The sequence below is a fragment of the Sinocyclocheilus grahami genome, unplaced genomic scaffold, assembly GCF_001515645.1.
Source record: "Sinocyclocheilus grahami isolate Dianchi unplaced genomic scaffold, SAMN03320097.WGS_v1.1 scaffold732.1, whole genome shotgun sequence".
NCBI classification, from domain to species: Eukaryota; Metazoa; Chordata; class Actinopteri; order Cypriniformes; family Cyprinidae; genus Sinocyclocheilus; species Sinocyclocheilus grahami.
In genome coordinates this window covers 91,474-113,965 of record NW_015505911.1, presented here as the reverse complement: position 1 = coordinate 113,965, position 22,492 = coordinate 91,474, and the positions used below count along the sequence as shown (strand labels likewise).

The following is a 22,492-nucleotide window of genomic DNA, read 5'->3' as shown; positions in this document are numbered from 1 at the left end:
AGTGATGTCTGAGTTCCTTTCATCAACCATTTGTCATAATACACACAACTCCCAGTTATTAAGATCTCACCACATTCCTCCCATTAGTGTGGCTTAATTTCTCATTGACATGTGAGGGTTAACCAGCCCAGGCTCCTAAACATGAATTCGGACCAACTCTCCGGCCCACATTACATCTGACTCATGTTTCTTGCACAAGTTCATGCCCTCATCCTAACTGTGAATATGAAATGCCTGTCATATTTGTGCTCTGTCATTGTTTCTGTCAATTTTTCACAATCTCTTGCTGAAGCTCCTTATGGTAGAAATCACGGAGAGTTGGATGAGCACCACAGTGCCATTTATGAAGGCATATTATGAATATGATATCTGTGGCTGAAATGCTTCATCTGTCCTTTGGTTTTACTTCAGGAATCGTGTTTTTAACCCTGTTTATTAATATAATTTTTTTAAGTTTCATGCAATTGCTCAGTGTCAAATCGTTTTTTGTTGGTAACACTTTACTTAAAGCCTTTATTTATAATGCATTATAAAAGTAGTTTTAATGCATTAATTATGCCTTGTAATACACCTTATAATAATACATTATAATAAGTGTAACCACATTACACTTATCAATTCATTGTTACACTAAGCATTTTAAATATGATTATAATTACTTAGAAGATATAATGTATTACAAAGCTCATTATGAATAATTATATTGCATTATACCCTTTAATAACCCTTTACAATGCATTACACTTGAAGGCTTTAAAGGTTACCTTTTTACCATTATATAAGCATCCAGCAATACTAGCAACCACTCAGAACACAGCATTGGCCTATATTAGATCTCCAGAGCTGGGAATGTGGGAATTCGACCTGGGGTCAGATCTTCTCCGGCTCTACAGTTCACACACCAAGCCTGTTGTTGAAACTTCTGTGAGATGATTACGTTGGAGCCAGACTGCACCAGAGACAGATAGAGTGATGTCTGAGTTCCTTTCATCAACCATTTGTCATAATACACACAACTCCCAGTTATTAAGATCTCACCACATTCCTCCCATTAGTGTGGCTTAATTTCTCATTGACATGTGAGGGTTAACCAGCCCAGGCTCCTAAACATGAATTCGGACCAACTCTCCGGCCCACATTACATCTGACTCATGTTTCTTGCACAAGTTCATGCCCTCATCCTAACTGTGAATATGAAATGCCTGTCATATTTGTGCTCTGTCATTGTTTCTGTCAATTTTTCACAATCTCTTGCTGAAGCTCCTTATGGTAGAAATCACGGAGAGTTGGATGAGCACCACAGTGCCATTTATGAAGGCATATTATGAATATGATATCTGTGGCTGAAATGCTTCATCTGTCCTTTGGTTTTACAGCAACCTGCAGAAAAGCTATTACTATTGAATCCATTTCATCCATTGATTTTGCTGCACAAATTCATTTGTGCTATATCCTCGAGGGGCGCTCCGCGCATTTACCCAGAGCTAAGAGGCTAAAACTAATTTTACCGACACTTAAACGGCTAAATTGCCTTTGTGAGTTCACCTGGTTTTAATTTAATAAAAAATAAACCAGTTTAGATGGCATTCAGGCGTTGACAGTCTAAGGCGATACTCGACTGTCCTCTAGTGGCGCAGATGGGAAATTAAGGGTGTGCCTCATTCTGACTGAACACGGCTGGGTGAGAAACGACATCATTTGTATTCCAAAACGTTGTGGTGTCTGTTTATGGATACTGTTGCCTACAGCTACACATCTTTTTTTCCCACAGTTTGCCCCTGTCAGGTCTCTCAACGCTTTTAAATAGCATTGCAGAAGCCAAATGATTGATGAGTCAGCAGTTGCTGCAACCTGCAGGGCGTTTTCATATCGAGCACAGAGATGCAAATCAGATCACAATACAGTGGATCGGCATGAATCTTAATGCGTGTTGTTTTGCCATGATTAATTGCATCTTATTTTATCCAAGTGTGCCATATTCACACAGCTATACACCAATCAAAAGTATCCGAGGTTAAGTGCTCTACATAATTTGTCACATGTAGCGACTTTGTATGTAAATTTAAGCTTTTTAAAAATAATTATGCCCTTTAAATAATAGGTAATAAAACTGGAGTTCCTGTGATTTCTATATTCTACCGCATAGGCTGTAGTGGGAGGAGCTGTGATTTAATTTGCCGTCTTGTGATTGGCTGAAACAGGTGTTCTGAGGTTCCTAGTCAGATGACTGAAGTATGCATGCTTGTGTGTGTGTGTGTGTGTGTGTGTGTGTGATGTGTGTACCTGTTTTCTATTCTGGTGGGGACTTAAACCTGAATACACACAGACTCATGGGGACTCGTGTCATGGTGGGGACCTAAATTGAGGTCCCCACGGGTAAATAAGCTAATAAATCACACAGAAGGAAGTTTTTTGAAAATCTAAAAATGCAGAAAGGTTCCTGTAAGGGGTAGGTTTAGGTGTAGGGCAATAGAATATACGGTCTGTAGAGTATAAAAACCATTACGCCTAGGGAGAGTCCCCACAAGGATAGCAAACCAGACGTGTGTGTGTGTGTGTGTGTGTGTGTGTGATGTGTGTACCAGTTTTTCTATTCTGGTGGGGACTTAAACCGGAATACACACAGACTTGGGGACCTAAATTGAGGTCCCCACGGGTAAACAAGCTAATAAATCACACAGAATGAAGTTTTTTGAAAATCAAAAAATGCAGAAAGTTTCCTGTAAGGGGTAGGTTTAGGTGTCACCATCTTCTTGGTGAACATGAGTTTTGGAAGGTTTTTCATATGCTTTGTTTGGATTTTTTAAGTCTTGAAAAATGAAGGCAAACTAGAAGAGAACACTCGTAAAAATAAAGGTGCTTAAAAGATTCTTCACAGCGATGCCATAGATTAACCATTTTTGGTTCCACAATTATCTCTTTCTTACCTTTTTATAATCTGAAGAACCTTCTTTCACCACAAAGAACCTTTCGTGAAACAGAAAGGTTCTTCAGATGTGTCTTCTATGGCATTGTGAAGCACCTTTATTTTTAAGAGTGAAGGTACATGATGGATAAAAGGTTTTAGTTCTTTTATTTGTATTGGCGTTCAAATTGTGGTCGGAAAGAATCCTCCTTTGTGGAGATACTTTCTTTAGACTTCAATGCGATGATTAAATTAATTGTACGTTTATTGATTTGACAGACCTTTTTTTTTCCTCCCCTGTTGGACAATGACAAAGTTTTAAAATAAAAAATGTAATGAACATTCTGCATTTTTTTTGTTTTGTGTCCCATTGTCGCCAAACATTATTGTCTCTGTTTGTGGACATTTTCCCATCTGCTCAATATTTATCAAATATATCCGCTCAAAATATATTCAGGAATCGTGTTTTTAACCCTGTTTATTAATATAATTTTTTTAAGTTTCATGCAATTTTTTTTTTTTTTGTCAATTTCATTTTAATAAAAATACACTGTTATTGTCCTAAGTCAAGCATCACTATGACTGTTGCTCAGTGTCAAATCGTTTTTTGTTGGTAACACTTTACTTAAAGCCTTTATTTATAATGCATTATAAAAGTAGTTTTAATGCATTAATTATGCCTTGTAATACACCTTATAATAATACATTATAATAAGTGTAACCACATTACACTTATCAATTCCTATTCTGGTGGGGACTTAAACCGGAATACACACAGACTCATGGGGACTCGTGTCACGGTGGGGACCTAAATTGAGGTCCCCACGGGTAAACAAGCTAATAAATCACACAGAATGAAGTTTTTTGAAAATCAAAAAATGCAGAAAGTTTCCTGTAAGGGGTAGGTTTAGGTGTGGGGTTGGTGTAGGGCAATAGAATATACGGTCTGTACAGTATAAAAACCATTACGCCTATGGAGAGTCCCCACAAGGATAGCAAACCAGACGTGTGTGTGTGTTGTGCTCCAAAACAAGGCCATTATCTAAGCCACATAATGACTTCTGTTAACCAGAGAAGTGGTTTGTAAATGTCTGTTAAGGTCTCTCTTTGCAGCGTCAGTTTTATGTATGCAAGTCTGAGAAATTAATGAAACGGGTTGATCTTTTGTTCCTTTTGTGGCACAAACTGTCTTTCTCACTTTCTCCCCCTCAGTCCAACAGCCTCAGAGACAGTAGCTAAAGCAGGAACTCTTTTGAGCGGGTGAGGGCACATGTTGTTGTTATGGAAACTGGGCTTTTGGAGCTAGGTATTATTGTGAGGCTGCTTTGGAGAAGCAAACAGAACGGCGAGTCTCTAGTGAGTGACTCTCCATCGAAATGTTCCACCGGCTAATATTTGTTTATAAACTGTAACATACGCAGCAAACAATGCCAAATGAAGAAAAAAAATGTGCGCAAAATGTCTTAGCTTTTTTACTTCAAAGCGAGCTCCATACTCAATATTCTCAGAATAGTTCGATTACCCGACGAATGACTCATGTGTTTTGATTTTTTTTTAATTAATCTCTTTAATGGTTCCTCTTTTTAATGTATCGTCCAGAACGAATGACTTACGGGATTTGGTTCTTTTTAATGTCTCTTTTAAATGTCTCGTTCTGAAAACTAATGTCAGCCATTCTTCAGTGCAGTCCGACTCCCGAGCTAATGAATCTTATGAGTCTAATCTTTCCAGTGATTCAAAACATATAGCTACAACGTGACCAGTATTCCGATTTCTGAACGAATATGAGACGGTTCATTTGACCAACTCAAAATATATATATATATATATACCATGAATCAGTTAGAGCAGTTACTGACTCACTTAGACTCACTGAACCACATATTATTATTATTTATCATTTTGTTCTAATCGAATTGAAGAACTGTTACTGTATTATGGCCGTGACTTAAATTAGCCTACTGAAATTAGGCTATTGGCTGATACTTCATAAATGTCAACATGTATAGACTGATTAGACACTGAGTTTATGGTAGCTATTTTATGCATTTTTTTAATATAAAAAAATACAGAAATGTCACCACATTTTGTTAATTTAGTGTTTTATGCATATATAGTTAGGATCAATATGTATTTAGCCCAGGGGTCACCAAACTTGATCCTGGAGGGCCAGAGTCCAGCAGAGTTTAGCTCCAACTTGCCTCAACACACCTGCCTGTATACCTAGTAAGAGCTTGATTAGCTGGTTCAGGTGTGCTTAATTAGGGTTGGAGCTCAACTCTGCAGGACACCGGCCCTCCAGGACCGAGTCTGGTGACCCTGTGTGTGTGTGTGTGTGTGTGTGTGTGTGTGATGTGTGTACCAGTTTTTCTATTCTGGTGGGGACTTAAACCGGAATACACACAGACTCATGGGGACTCGTGTCACGGTGGGGACCTAAATTGAGGTCCCCACGGGTAAACAAGCTAATAAATCACACAGAATGAAGTTTTTTGAAAATCAAAAAATGCAGAAAGTTTCCTGTAAGGGGTAGGTTTAGGTGTGGGGTTGGTGTAGGGCAATAGAATATACGGTCTGTACAGTATAAAAACCATTACGCCTATGGAGAGTCCCCACAAGGATAGCAAACCAGACGTGTGTGTGTGTTGTGCTCCAAAACAAGGCCATTATCTAAGCCACATAATGACTTCTGTTAACCAGAGAAGTGGTTTGTAAATGTCTGTTAAGGTCTCTCTTTGCAGCGTCAGTTTTATGTATGCAAGTCTGAGAAATTAATGAAACGGGTTGATCTTTTGTTCCTTTTGTGGCACAAACTGTCTTTCTCACTTTCTCCCCCTCAGTCCAACAGCCTCAGAGACAGTAGCTAAAGCAGGAACTCTTTTGAGCGGGTGAGGGCACATGTTGTTGTTATGGAAACTGGGCTTTTGGAGCTAGGTATTATTGTGAGGCTGCTTTGGAGAAGCAAACAGAACGGCGAGTCTCTAGTGAGTGACTCTCCATCGAAATGTTCCACCGGCTAATATTTGTTTATAAACTGTAACATACGCAGCAAACAATGCCAAATGAAGAAAAAAAATGTGCGCAAAATGTCTTAGCTTTTTTACTTCAAAGCGAGCTCCATACTCAATATTCTCAGAATAGTTCGATTACCCGACGAATGACTCATGTGTTTTGATTTTTTTTTAATTAATCTCTTTAATGGTTCCTCTTTTTAATGTATCGTCCAGAACGAATGACTTACGGGATTTGGTTCTTTTTAATGTCTCTTTTAAATGTCTCGTTCTGAAAACTAATGTCAGCCATTCTTCAGTGCAGTCCGACTCCCGAGCTAATGAATCTTATGAGTCTAATCTTTCCAGTGATTCAAAACATATAGCTACAACGTGACCAGTATTCCGATTTCTGAACGAATATGAGACGGTTCATTTGACCAACTCAAAATATATATATATATATATACCATGAATCAGTTAGAGCAGTTACTGACTCACTTAGACTCACTGAACCACATATTATTATTTATCATTTTGTTCTAATCGAATTGAAGAACTGTTACTGTATTAAGGCCGTGACTTAAATTAGCCTACTGAAATTAGGCTATTGGCTGATACTTCATAAATGTCAACATGTATAGACTGATTAGACACTGAGTTTATGGTAGCTATTTTATGCATTTTTTTAATATAAAAAAATACAGAAATGTCACCACATTTTGTTAATTTAGTGTTTTATGCATATATAGTTAGGATCAATATGTATTTAGCCCAGGGGTCACCAAACTTGATCCTGGAGGGCCAGAGTCCAGCAGAGTTTAGCTCCAACTTGCCTCAACACACCTGCCTGTATACCTAGTAAGAGCTTGATTAGCTGGTTCAGGTGTGCTTAATTAGGGTTGGAGCTCAACTCTGCAGGACACCGGCCCTCCAGGACCGAGTCTGGTGACCCCTGATTTAGCCCATTGTAATATATATTGCAATATAAAATATACAATTATTTGTTATGCATTTATTTTTTGTGTCGGTTGTTTTGTATGTATATTAATTTTGTTTAACTCTGAAATTGTCTCATAATTTGGCTACAGACAGTAAAGGCAATAAGAATGACATTTCCCCCCAAATATTTTCCCTCATAATTACTCAAATAATCCAGAAGAAACAAATTAGAATGGTTAAATTCCCCTTCTTTAAACGAGACGTACCACAACGGCCAAATACTGTACTGTACATATAGGCTACTGTATGTGTACGACACGTGTGTGCATAAAAAGAGCTCAGACGAACGCGTCCTGTGTGAACTTCCACTCATAACCCAGATCATATAAACAGTGAATCATTCATAACCTCCGTGATTAGTCGCGGCTCCGGCGCGTGGTGCTGAACGGACAGCGCCCTTAACTTTAACCTGCATGGGCGTGGCGCTTCAACTATCAACGGGGCGACGACTCAGACCGCAGATAAAGAAATAATAATACAAATTAAGAGTCATTATCCATTCTACGACTACACCTACCATACATTTCTCTTTGTGTACCACATCCAGCGCGTGTTCCCCAAACACACAGAGCGAATGCTAACAAAGGTATCTCACAATAGGCATTAAGTGACAAGTCATCCGGGGGAAAAGCCCTCAGATATGGACACATTACATCTTTAACCCTGAAAACCCCGCATCACTTCCGCTGATTCTCCTCTCCTCTCTCCAGCAGTCACCTCATCCTCCGTCGGTCTCGCGTCTAATTTACGGTAACATCTCTGGGTTTGCTCTGAATGTTTGTCATCGCTTCAGTAGATATAATACTATCAAATCCTGATGTGTTGCGTTTAATAACAACATCATTTGCACGGTCCACATTTATTTGCATTCATTCGTCGTGTTTTTGTATTGTTCAACAGATTGTTCAACATGAGTAGGCATCTTTTCTAAAGGGTTTTGCGATCAATTGCATATTAATATGCAGGGCTGAATGGTGTGGATAATAAAATGTATTGTTTTGGCGACTCATGTAGTCCTGAAGAATGCTAATGGATTGTTTTTATTATTTCACTTCATTTAACTGTTTACATTCCGTTAGTATTCTTTTACGATTTCTCTGACAAGTATAGGAACCTCCTCGCCTCACATGTAATGTTGTTTCTCACCTCTCAATGGGAAAACTAACATTTAGTGTCCACAGAGCTCTGTAGCCGGAGGTTTGCGTGCCTTTGCATCCACCTGACAGTATTCACTGAGAGAAATGTCTGCTGCCGGAGATGTGCCTGCGTTCTTCCAGAACATGGGAAGCTCCAGCCCCAACCAGCCACGGCAGAAATTCTGTGGCATGTTCTGCCCGGTGGAGGGTTCGGCCGAGAACAAGACGCTGGACTTTAACTCGCTGTCCTCAGGGAAAGGTCGAGTGATCGAGAGGCAGAAGGATATCTCCAAACCACGAAAGGTGGAGATCAGGAGAAGTACTGGAAAAGAGATTCTGCAGAACCTAAGCGACGAGGTAAGAGCTGCAGGGATTGTGCACTGTCATGTGGGTGGAAGCATTAACACGATTGCATAAAGCAATCTTCATTCAGATGCAGCCTCCTTTGTTTATAATAACAATCAACCAGACAAAAAGCTTTATTGTTGTGTTCTAATGCTTTGATTAAAAAAAACAAAAAACATAGCTTGGAGTATATTTATGTACCTAGATTTGAAAATATTTCCATAAAAAGGAAAGCTGGTTCTGTGGAATCCATTCAATTATGAATACTGGTTTAAAAATCATTATAAAAATATGAAATATGTTTTTAAAGTTGACACCCTAAGTTGTTTAATGATTGTTTTTGTACTTATTTAAAAAAAAAAAAAAAAAAAAAAAATAAATTTATATTAGTTCTACTAATTTGCAGTCTATATTACACAGCTAATATTTTGCAGAATGCTTGATTCTGCTTGGTCAGTCGCAATGTTGTTTTCAAATATTTATGTATAATAACCTCTAAACTTTATATTTGACTTTTTACCCAGCAATCAATCTCCTAAACTGATAGTTTCAGAGTTGTATCACTCTGCACTCTCTTTGGTCTCATATGACAGAATAATTTCAACTCACTGTCTATTTATTGAGTATGTAGAAATATGTGCGCTAATGTACAGTGAGGTGATCATTATCATAAAAAATGTCCCTTCAGGATGATCCAAAATCTGATCACCCTGTCTGGTTTTATTGTGTGATGACAACCAGCTGACTGTGCAATATTTCTTGTTGCAGTTGAATAAAATCATGAATTATTTTAAAACTTGAATATTTGCTGTTCTCACAGAAAAAAAAGGTAAATGATACATAAAATGTCTTTAGTCATTATACCTCACAAACTTTAGAACTAATTAATTTGGAAATAAGATGCAGCCCTTCTAGCAACAGATCATTTTTCAAAATAAAGTGTACAAACCTTAAAAATGATGGTGATTAAAACATCCAATAAGGTTTTTTACAGTCCAGTTGTTGCTAAGAGCCCAATAATTCAAGAGGCTGTATGTGTGGGCCTTGGTATCTGGATGCGGTAACCATAGCTACAGTGACAGTGATGCTGAGCTGTGATTGAAGTACGCCCCAACAGGGCTTTAAGAGCAATAACTTGGGACCTGTTAAAAAGCTCATAAGACTCAGAATCACCTCCACTCAGAATTATATTCAGAATTACCCTCCTTTTTCACATAAGAGGAGAAAATTATATAGCCTTTTCACTGAACGTTGTCAGTCAGATATGACAGTGCTTTTATACACGGTAACATGATCCTACAGTCAAGAAAACACTCTGTCACCCAGTATACCAAACAGGAAATTGTTCTATGTTTGGCAAGTGTGATTTAAAGTGATTTATGCTTTTTTTTCCTTCTTCTTCACTGATAGGCCTTAATGACTGCAGAGATCGATAGCATGTTTAGGTCTACTGCACTGAGCCCAAAGCAGCCAGAAGGACCCGGATATTGAGCTGTAGTGTTTGCATATTAATAAACTAAGATTCGGGGCAAAAGATTAACTTTAAGAAGGCATTATTTGTGGTATTACATACTGTTCTGAATTGCTAGAGCTAAAACTCGCAAACATAAATTGTTTTGTTACCACTCAAGTGTCTTTTTGATGTTTATAGTAATATACGAAGATAATTTAAAAGTCTTTAAGTCACATTTATTGGATTACTGTGCACAGCTTATCGAACCATTTATTTTCAAACATAATATTCAAAGTAAAAATTATTTGACAAGAATGCTTGCGTCATGAATATCAAGAGGTTTTCGTAGGGTTACTTTATTTGAATAAAACAAGCCTTTGCCTAAAATATGTGATTTTATTATATCAATCGTATTAATTTATTTTATTATTATTTTCTTCTTGACTGTGTGTCGAGATTATTTGGTTTGTTTAGAATAAAAATAATAATATTTAAACATAATTTATACATATATTATGAACAATGAATAATATAACGAATATATATATATATATATATATATATATATATATATATATATATATATATAAAATAACATATTCTTTAAATATACTTCTCTTTGCTAGAGCTAAAACTCGCAAACATAAATTGTTTTGTTACCACTCAAGTGTCTTTTTGATGTTTATAGTAATATACGAAGATAATTTAAAAGTCTTTAAGTCACATTTATTGGATTACTGTGCACAGCTTATCGAACCATTTATTTTCAAACATAATATTCAAAGTAAAAATTATTTGACAAGAATGCTTGCGTCATGAATATCAAGAGGTTTTCGTAGGGTTACTTTATTTGAATAAAACAAGCCTTTGCCTAAAATATGTGATTTTATTATATCAATCGTATTAATTTATTTTATTATTATTTTCTTCTTGACTGTGTGTCGAGATTATTTGGTTTGTTTAGAATAAAAATAATAATATTTAAACATAATTTATACATATATTATGAACAATGAATAATATAACGAATATATATATATATATATATATATATATATATATATATATTGAATAACATATGCTTTACAAATACATTTCCCTAAGATATATCTGCCTTTTAATTTTTTTATTTATACATATACATATATGTATGTATGTAATCATTGTTAATCTTTGTGAATCACATTTTATGTATTTTTTAATTAATTAGTCCAGAAAAAAAATGAGCCATGTCATTGACACTTTTATTAATCTCCATAATCGTTTGTATACAAATTTTGTTTATTATTCATCGCACAGTTTTTGTTTTCCGTCATTTTCGATCAGGTCATGCAAACACTGATCCGTGTGCCATTAAACCCATTGTCTGAAACATTGGTCACCCTCTGTGGACTCAGAGGAGGAGCTGCAGGCTATCCAGGGCGGGGTTGTGCGCATGCGCGCTGCTCTCCGCTATGAAAATCTCTCGTTTTGTCTCAAACAGTCTGGGTGGACTTGGTGCATCGGTGGAGAGGAGATATTGGGCACAGGTCCTTTGTCCTTTACATTTCTAGCGCTTTGACCTCCTCCGCTCGCCTCTTAATTCCTAAAGGACTACAAAAACTGTGCTAAACCAGGCCATTTCCCCTCCCAAACAGCTCGTTGCATCCATTATCCCAGTGATAGCGCTTCATCAAAGGGAATAGAGCATAAAGAAGATGTCTGGCTATCAGGGCAAGAAGAATATTCCCCGCATAACCGTGAGTTATGGAATATCTTCTTTAATTATTTGCGAAGTATAACGCATGTTTACAAATAGTTAATCTATTGTGAGAACAAATGCAGCTATTTGATTTGGACGAACGCTGATCTAAACGCAACGCTCGCTGATCCCCTGCTCCGCGTAGCTGCGTTACATTTCGTTGCTCAGGTGCTTGGAGCCGGTCACCTTGTGATGTTTTAGCGAAATTAAGCTGTTAAAGTGTTTAATTGATGTCTTGAAGCAGTACTGCGGCACGGCATTGCGTTCTAGGACTCTTATGAGATTCACGCCCCATCTACAGCCGCGACGCAACAAAACCGGAACGCTTCCTATATAATTAATGAAGCTGTTTTTGCCGCGTTCGGCTTGCGTCGCGTCGCTCGCGTTCAGCGTGACAATGTGTAGCGACTAAACCATAACAGTCCAAAGTGTATTTAATAATTGCATTAAAACAAGCAGTTATGAGAGACCAACTGTCTGGCCAGTTGTGACTGACGCGAACACAACGTGTTTGAGGGAACGGTATACAGGATAATGGAAAAACGCATGGCAAACCAGGGGGAAATGAGCAGATTTCCTTCCTCAAGGGGTTTGATTTATAATAGCTGGGGGGCAGCTGCATTGGTCAGCTGCGCAGACAGGCGGAGGAGGGTGACACCTTCTTGAGCCTCATTAAAGATGAATGTTAGCTTTAATTCTCCACCTGCCTGGTCACTTTCAGCTGTAGTTATGAGGTCAGATATCAGAGAAGAATGTTTATGTTCATACATGTTCATACTGTATAGTCAAATTCACTTGTTTTCATGTTAATCACTGACTGGCATTGTTATGTCACCACTTATTATTAGTTCTGCTTTCTGCATCAGACCTAAGATAAAAATTCATGAGTAAATAAATACATTTAAAAAATGAGTAAACAAGTGTTATTTTGGTATTTCTTTATTTTTGTAAATATTTATATTCAATGTTTGTTTTGATATTTATTTATTTACTAAACAAAGATGATCGTTTTAATATTTATGTATTTTTTATTTATTTTAATATTTATTTATTTATTCATTCAGTCATTTATTTTCACTTCACTCGATTATTTAATTACTACAGAAATATTAAAATTTTATTTTTAAATATTTATAATTTTCTGTAGTAATTAAATAATCACTTACATAGAGCAAATGTTTACATAAATATTTATTAACATTGGAATTTAATTATTTATTTGTTTATGTTCACTTTACTCAATTATTTAATTACTACAGAAATATTAAAATGTATTTTAAATATTTATAATTTTTCTGTAGTAATTTAATAAATAATTACTTAAGTAAAGCAAATGTTTACTCAAACATTTATTACAATTATCATTTTTGTGAATAAATGGATTCATATCTATTCATTAAAATAAAACAATTAGTTTTATTTTGTAAACATATTTGTTCATAATATGTAAGTATGTGTATATAAATGTATTTACAATATTTATCAATTTATTATTTATTATATATTAATTTAGTACTCATTTATTAATTACTCAAGTAATTGTTTATTTATTTACAATGGGAAGAATAAACTTTTCTTTTAAATATTTACTATCTTTCTGTGGTACTTAAATTGCTTTAGTAAAGGAAATATTTATTCAAATAAAATATCCTTTTTAATAAATGAATGAATACATATTTAAGGTGAACTATTATTTGTATTAAGTAAATAAAATCATATTTAAGTAATCATTTACAGTTTTTATTAATGTATTTACTTAACAGATTATAGTTTTATTTATTTATATATTTATGCATTACTCAATTCATTATTTACTTGTATTTATTGGGGTATATAATTAGATAATTATTTAATTGTATTACTATAGAAAGATCAAAGTTTTATTTGAAACATTTATCATCTTTTGTGGTAAATTATATTAGTAAAGTAAATAAAGTAATTTAATTTATTGAAATAAGTAAATAAATATTAAAATAAAATATGATCTTTATTTAATAAATCATTTTAAGTAAAAAGTAATGTATAGATAAACATGTATAAGAAATGTATATAAAAGCAAACAAATAAATTCTTAAATAAACAAAGGAATTAAATATTGATTAAAAATAAAACTTCATCATCTTACTTTTGCATGTTTTTGTAGTTTTCGAATGTAATACAGTGTAAAATTCTGTGATTCCAAAACCAGATGTCTGGTTTCCATGGCAATCGCAGCAGCTCCAGTGCAACCCAGTGATCTGTCCCAGAATGCACTGCTGACCTGCTGTTGTGCCTCTCGTTCACCCCCCACCCACCGCAAAGCCCAATCTCCTCTCTGACTCGTATCAAGCAGTCTGCCAGAAGCGTGTTTTCTTACAACATACAGGATTTCCATTCATAACGGCTACGTTTGCGCCTCAGAGGGGAAAAAGGCACCAAGCACGCAGACAGTCAAGCCACACTTTCGGTTTTCCTTTAAGAGGATCATAAACGAATCGACCTGGCAGCTAGAATCCGGCTCAACTAAATCCGTTTCTAAACGACCGAGGGATGGAATTGCGAGCGGTTAAACCCAAAGACTGAAAGTCAGTCAATATGGATTATTATTAAGCGCAAATTCGCTTCAGATCTCAAATGTGACGTCCTTTATGGTTTGATGTTCATGGACACTAAACTGTCAGTTTAAACTTCCATTATCATTTACAGCATGCAGTAAAATAAACATGCTGACCGGAAGACTTCCTGTCAGTGTTTTCATGCACTTTGTCTCTGGAAAAGATCTAAAACAAGCACCAGTTCAGTTCATAGAGTCCACATTTCCTCTAATTAACATTACAACCTTTCTGACGATGTCATAATGCCTTAGCCCAGCATCGATGGCGCCGATTGGTCAGTTTGTGCATGCAGACAGAGGAAATGGATGGCAGTGATTGTCTGGGTTATGTAATGCATGTTATGAAGCAGCTGTTGAGTGTGACCGACCGCCAAAGCCACTCGCCTGGTCCCAGAAGCCCCTCGGCAAAGATCTGGACCTGAAAAGTAGAAGGCATTCTTCTTCTGTAGAAGCTAGTGTTGGTTTTTCTATTAATTAAATTGACTAAAGGTATATGAGAGCAAATGAAGCCCCGTTTGGGTTCAGTAGTGTTGTTTTTCTTGTTGTGGGATGTGTAGTAGGAGATGTCAGGTCACTGGAGTATTTTCTTTCATGGCTAAGTGAATCAGGACAGGGCTTGGGAAGCCACCCAGGGCCTCATGTTGCTGGGTTGCCAACAAGCACGCAAAGATGCAGAAACGCAGACAGAGCTGCCTTTGTCAGAGGGCCTTGTGACTGGAATTGTTCCACAGCTCTCCTTTCAGAAAAATGGCCGTTCTTCTGGGGCCCTGAATGTAAAGAGATTCCTGGGTGGTGGCGGCGGGGTCAGTACACTCTCAGAAAAAAAGGTACAAAAGTTGTCACTGGGGCGGTACCTTTTTAAAAGGCACATAAAGAGTCCATATTGGTATTAGTACCTAAAGTGTACATATTAGTACGTAAAAGGTACAAAAGTTTACCTTTTGAAAAGGTACTGCCCCAGTGACAACTTCTGTACCTTTATGTCTGAGAGGGGTGTCTAGCCAACTTTAGCCTTCATACTGCATGATGCTGTAGGGAAAGATCAAAAGATACTATTTTCATCTAATTCTCTTATTGCTTGGAAAATGTATAAAGCGCACAAATTCAGGAAACATTAGGACATGTTTTGACATTAAGATAACCCAATGAGTGTTGTTGAACTTTTTCCTTACTTATTTTTCACTCACTGAAGCACGAGACTGATTTCATGCCTCTAAAGCAGTGTTACTCATTGCGCGGCTCGCCAAGCTTTAATGTGTGGCTCGCATGGCAGATGGCAGTAAATAATGCGATGATATGATCAATACATATTTAATATTTATGAAAACATTAAGAACAAGCAGGGCTAAAACTAAGCCATTAAAAAAAACTCACACCGTGTCTACACTGGACGCGAGCGTCGTGGTGCGACGCGACAAAAGACAATAGAACCCATTTTAATTATGGCCCTATGATTTCTGCGATGCGGAAAATGCGGATGGAATTGCAGAATCCAGTCATAAAAACATAATTTACTGTATAACGTGGAATGTCACGGAATTTGTCAAAGTTTGGGTGAATAAATCAAAAGTAGGTCATTACACTTAAAGGGGTCATATGATGCGATTTCAAGTTTTCCTTTCTCTTTAGATTGTGACAAGCTGATTGTGCATAGATAAGATCCCTGAACGAGTGCTTGCGGTGTTCGGCCAATCACAATGCACTGGGCCAGCTGGCCAATCAGAGCAGACTGCGCTTGTCGGAAGGAGGGACTTTGTAGAAAACGAAGCGTTTGAGAGAGGCGGGGCATAGAGGACCTACAATAATGTACAGTATTTGAAAAATAATGTGTTTTTTTGAACATTAAAGCATGTCAACATATTCTGTTACACCAAATACACAAAATAATGATCTTTAAAAAAGCATCATATGACCCCTTTAAATCAAATCGCAATATTGACTGGTGTCTGTAAATATTAAGCTGCAAAAATACCATTTAAATATGAATCCTGCATGTCTCTTTATGAGTGAATGGCACAGATGCGCGGTTTCGTTTACTACACACATACTGAAGTGTGCAGTGTTTTCAGCGTCTGCTGTCTCACTAAATGAGAACATAAATACATGAACAACAGTCAGTGTCTGCTCCATTATAAATAATTTATATTTTAAAAATACCCGAAACAGCGGAATTACAAGATAGAAATATAGACTAGAAAGATATTTAAACTTGCTCTGCCCTTACGTCCATGACATTGACTCACTGCGGAGTTGTTTTGGCAATCTTTCCAGCTCTTAACGCCGAATGTGCTCTTATGGTTTGATACATGATGGGCTAATGTAGAAGCAAATAACTTTAAATAAATAACTTTAAATAACTTTTAAAAATAACCCCCTTTGTAATGCATATTGTATGTTCAGGGATGACAGATTGAGAAGCACACATGCTATTTATGACTGGATGTAACTTCATACTTTGCAGTAAAAGTGGCTCTCCTATTAACTTTGTCCTAAAAGTGCGGCTCTCGTGAAAAAAATTGTGAAGATCACTGCTCTAAAGCCTGAATCTAGCACAAATCAATAGCATTTGGGACCATGTTGTGAAGAAGCATTTTATTGGTTGAACCTATTAAAGGGGTCCTATTATGCTTTTTAACTTTTTCAACTTTAATTAGTCTGTAATGTTGCTGTTTGAGCATAAAAAAAGATCTTCAAAGTTACAAAGCTCAAAGTCAACTTCAAAAGGAGATATTTTATTTAACAGAAATCACTTTTCAAAAACTACAACGAACGACTCGTTTGGACTACAACGCATATTTTCTGGGATTTGTGACATCACAAAGATCGACGAATGGGACGAGACCTGGTTGAGCTGCACTAGAGAAGGCAATGAGTGTTATCACTATGTCGGAGACACGCTAGCTTTCCCAAGGCAGACGAACTTAGAGTGGTTACAATCATCCGGGTTTAAATCGTGCTCAAATGAATTTGATTTTGACGCAATATTTACACTTAAGCACACAGGCGGCTATGGTAAGGTGCATGATATTTCCCGACCAGACGCCGAGTGCTGCCAATCACAACACACACAGGCCCAGCTAACCAATCACAGCACATTTCCTATTTCAGAAGGTGGGCCTTCATTTGATTCAGGAACTATTCGAGCCGTTCATGCCAGACTGGGGAGAGAGGTGTTGTAATAATGTAAAATATGTGGAAAATAATGTGTTTTTCTAAACAGCCTAGTATGAGAGCCTGTTCTAGTACACCCCCAAAACAAAATCAAGACTTTGTAAAAGAGCATAATAGGACCCCTTTAAACAAACACATTCCCTTCACTGAATGAGCCAGTTTTTTATTCTATATAAAGATGATAGCTTGTTTGCTATATATATATATATATGGTGTTAGAGGGTCATTTTTTAAATAAGAAGAAAACATATATGTCTTTTTGTAGTAATAATAATAAATAAATAAATAAATACTTAAAGCAAATATATAAAAATTTAATAAAATAAAATATATTTATTTTGTAAATAAATCAATAAACATTTATTAACAATAAATCTATTACATATATTTAGTAAATAAGTACACAAGTAAATAAGTAACAATTCATTCTTGTTCACTTCTTTGTACTGTGTCTCATATTTTTCATTCACTGAAGTGTGATCGCTTTCCTGCCTTCAAAGACTTATTGTAGTGCAAACCAGTAGAATTGGGGTACGGGTTGTAAAGGAGCATTTCATTGGTTGGACCTATTGCACAAGCACATCCCCTTCACTGAATGAGTCATTGTTTTTAATCAGAACAAGACTTGAGAATGAACTGGGACATCTTGTTTGTGAATGAACTAAACAATTAATACATTGAAAATGAGTATCTGCATGTAGTTTCTTCAGTTCAGCATGTGAGTCAGTCTTCTTCACAACAAGGATATCATTTACTTTTACTTTTACTTTGTCATTTAGCAGACGCTTTTATCCAAAGCGACTCACAAATAAGAAAAAGTAATTAAAACTAAAAGCTAAAACTCTATAAATACTATATATATATATACACACAAATTTAAATTAAATAAAAATGACAAATGCATACAACAACATTTCAAAACTAAAACATTTAAATAAAAACAAAAAAATAAAGCTAAAAACAATTCAAACATACACAAATAAGAAAAATTAATTAAAACTTATATACTTAATTAAATATACTTAATTAAATAATTATTATACTTAAACAATTATTACACAATTATTTAATAAACCTTAGTATATTTGTTAAAGGTGACATGTCATGAACATCTGACTTTTTCCGTGTTTAAGTGCTATAACCGTGTGCATCTACCAACCTAGAAAATGTGGCAACATGTTTCTGCTTCCACTCAAAATAGGCATTTTCAAAATTATTTAATAAATGATCTGTGGGGTATTTTGAGCTGAAACTTCACAGACACATTCTAGGGACACCTGAGACTTATATTACATCTTGTAAAACGGGGGCATTCAATTCAAGTTTATTTGTATAGCGCCTTTCACAATACAAATTGTTGCAAAGCAACTTTACAGAAAATTGAGTTTCTACAATATTTAGTGGTAGCTTATCAGTGGTGACTGTCAGTTTATGTACATATGGCAGAAATGTACAGAAAAATCCATTAAAGACATAATCAAACAGATGATGAACACAATTAGCAGAAATTATTATATGATGCAATCAAACTTACAGCAAAATTGGGATGTCAATCCCGTGGCAGAAACAGAGAAACAAATTTGAGACATAATTAGCATAGCTGCTGTTCCAACCAAGCAAAATTGATTTGTTTAACCCAAGCTAAAGAATAATAATGCACATTTGATCAGATATAACTGCAGTAAAAGATTATGAGATGCATTATTTGAATGCCTGGCCAAAGAGATGTGTCTTTAATCTAGATTTAAACAGAGAGAGTGTGTCTGAACCCCGAACGTTATCAGGAAAGCTATTCCAGAGTTTGGGAGCCAAATATGAAAAAGCTCTACCTCCTTTAGTGGACTTTGCTATCCTAGGTACTACCAAAAGTCCAGAGTTTTGCGACCTTAGGGAACTGTATGGATTGTAGCGTGGTAGAAGACTAGTTAGGTACGCAGGAGCTAAACCATTAAGGGCCTTATAGGCAAGTAATAATATTTTGTAACTGATACGGAACTGAATAGGTAGCCAGTGCAGAGACTGTAAAATTTGGGTAATATGATAATATTTTCTTGACCTGGTAAGGACTCTAGCCGCTGCATTTTGGACTACCTGTAGCTTGTTTATTGAAGATGCAGGACAACCAGCTAGCAGTGCATTACAATAGTCCAGTCTAGAGGTCATGAATGCATGAACTAGCTTTTCTGCATCAGAAACAGGTAACATATTTATATGTAAGGGCATAGGCATAATAGGTGCCCTTTACATATGCATAAAATTAATAAGTCTTCTTGGGTTTTAAGTCTTGTGTTTTATCAAATTAGTTGAGTGCATGATTCAGTAACTCACTCATAACACAAAATATTCTCTTGCCACAACACAATGTAACCTATAGAAATGGTCACTGAATGACTCAGTGAATGAATCAGAATGAATAACTTTGATGAACATTTTTGAAAGATTTAAGTAACTGAGATGTATCAAAATCCCCTTCAATAACGCAGTACACATTATACTAGAAATAGCAATCAGCTCAGATTGTAAGGGTGAATCATTGTCTTTCAGGTTCAGCCGAGCACATTGTAGTGCATTGACAGATAAATGTTCCATGGTGAACATGTGTTTTTAATTGTAAAGACCAGAGAATCCACTGATGCCACTTATAAAGAATGTGGGTGATTTTACTTGAATCTATATTCATGTTGAGTCTATATTTAATGTCTATATTTAAGGTGAACAGACAATTTGCACTTGTACTGCAATAGGATACTAAAGCAACTTTTATCTGGTGTTACAGAGTGACCGTCTCTTGATTAAAGGGGCGAAGATTGTGAATGATGATCAGTCGTTCTGTGCCGACATCTATATGGAAGATGGCCTGATCAAGTGAGTGTAAAATATATTAGCTGAACTGTTCCTTTAGTATTCTAAGATTATAAGGTTAATATGTGCATAATATGCCCTTATATCATATGACACATGAAGAGATAATGAAATAGCGCTTGAAATTTGGCCCTTGAAATTAAATTAAGATTGCTCAGATTGTATAACTCATATTTCTTTTTTATATCTCACTCACAGGCAAATTGGAGAGAATCTGATAGTGCCTGGCGGGGTAAAAACCATCGATGCTCATGGGCGTATGGTGATGCCGGGTGGCATTGATGTGCACACACGCTTCCAGATGCCTGACAGGGGCATGACTGCTGCTGATGACTTCTATCAAGGCACCCGCGCTGCGCTAGCTGGAGGAACCACCATGATCAGTATGCATCCAACTGTGCTTAGTGTGATGAAGAAACTGAGCCAGGACTAGTTGCTGTTTGCATATCAACCACCCAGAGCATCATAGCAGCAACTTAGCAATGCCATAGCAACCACCCAGAAAATGTCATTGCAACTACCTACAACACATAGCAACCATCCAATAATGCCCGTGCTACACCCATGGCAGCCATCAACAATACCATAGCAACACCCTAGCAGCTACCCACAATGCTGTAGCAACACCCTAGCAATGCTGTAGCAATTAGCCACAACACCATAGCAACCACTTAGCAAAGCCCTGGCAACCACCCACAACACCATAGCAACCACTAGCAATGCACTGGCAACTGAGCATAACTCCTGGGCAAACACATATAGTGTTTCGTTAAACCTTACTCAAAACAGCTTAGAAACATCTAACATCTGTGGACTAGAAATTCATAGACTTCAAAGAATCATATGCCAGGAAATAATGCCCTAGAGACTACCCACAATGCCATTTCAATCCCAACAATGCCATAGCAACCACCTACCAAATGCTATTGCAGTGACCTACAACACATAGCAACCACCTAATAATCTCCTAGTTACACCCTGGCAACCACCACATTGTCACATAGCAGCTACACCATGGCAACTGCCCACAATGCCATAGCAACCACCTACCAAATGCTATTGCAGTGACCTACAACACATAGCAACCACCTAATAATCTCCTAGTTACACCCTGGCAACCACCACATTGTCACATAGCAGCTACATCATGGCAACTGCCCACAATGCCATAGCAGCCACCTGGCAAATACCAACAATGCCCTAGCAACACCCTGGCAACTACCCTCAACACCCGAACAAAGGCATAGCAATGCTTAAACTACCAAAAACACTCAGCAGCCGCTCATATTTAGGAACCAGAATATTATAGAGATTTGGGCTAGTAAGAAATGCCCTAGCAGCCACCCAAAATGCCATAGCAACCACCTAGCAACACCCCAGTTACAACAACAATTCCATAGCAACCATCTAGCAATGCCATATCAAGCACCATATAATTTATCCTATTTGCTTGTGGTCTTAATACAGATAACACAGTTAAAGGGATAGTTCATCCAAAAATTAAAATTCTGTCATCATTTACGCACTTGTTGTTCCAAACTTATGAGTTTCTTTCTACTGTTGAACACAAAAGAACGTATTTTGAAGAATGCTGGTAACGAAACATTTGCTAGTAGCCATTGATTTTAATAGTAATTTATTCCATAATTACGACCCTAAGGTTTCCGTGATGCGAAAAACATGGACCTTTACGGAATCGGAAATTTACTGTATAATGCGGAATGTCACGGAATTTGCCAAATTGTGGATGAATACATCAAAGTAGGCCAGTTCACTTAAATCAAAACGCGATATGGACTAGTGTCTGTGAATATTAGGCTGCAAAAATACCATTTAAATATGAATCCTGCATGTTTCGTTTACTATATAAATTCTGAAGTGTGCGTGATATTCGCTGTGTTTTCATCCTCTGCTGCCTCAATATATGAATACATGAACACATAAACAACTGCTCTGAGAGTCACTTCATGAGCATTTTACCATTTCTTTTGAGAAAAACAATTTTCATGTCATATACAAACAGAAACCTAAAGGTCTTCACAGCAACCTGTCAAAATAAAAGTTTGGTTTAACTTGAAGAAACCGTGCTTTTGGTTTAACATTAAGAAACTTAATGTAATGTATTACTACTGCTAATAAAATTATTATTAAAAACATTATTTTTGAAAGAATATTTTCCAGAAAAATTATTTACCAGAATTTATTTAGCAGAAAAATGTAAATACAAAACACAGTATTTCTGAAAAAGGGGGGGGGGGGGGGAAGATATTTTATTTTTTTAAAATAATTTTTGA

The 22,492-nt window shown here is 36.4% G+C and overlaps 1 protein-coding gene across 1 annotated transcript in view; it reads left to right on the top strand.

Annotated features, from left to right (window-relative positions):
• The first annotated feature begins 7,567 nt into the window (after positions 1 to 7,567).
• Positions 7,568 to 22,492, top strand: part of LOC107560521 (dihydropyrimidinase-related protein 2-like) — a 36,407-nt gene continuing 21,482 nt past the window's right edge. The window contains exons 1-4 of the mRNA XM_016244735.1: positions 7,568 to 7,647; positions 8,079 to 8,390; positions 20,113 to 20,201; positions 20,397 to 20,581. Of these exons, the coding sequence (XP_016100221.1) occupies positions 8,139 to 8,390; positions 20,113 to 20,201; positions 20,397 to 20,581 (526 nt within the window). The 5' untranslated portion in view covers positions 7,568 to 7,647; positions 8,079 to 8,138. The remainder of the gene's footprint in view (positions 7,648 to 8,078; positions 8,391 to 20,112; positions 20,202 to 20,396; positions 20,582 to 22,492) is intronic.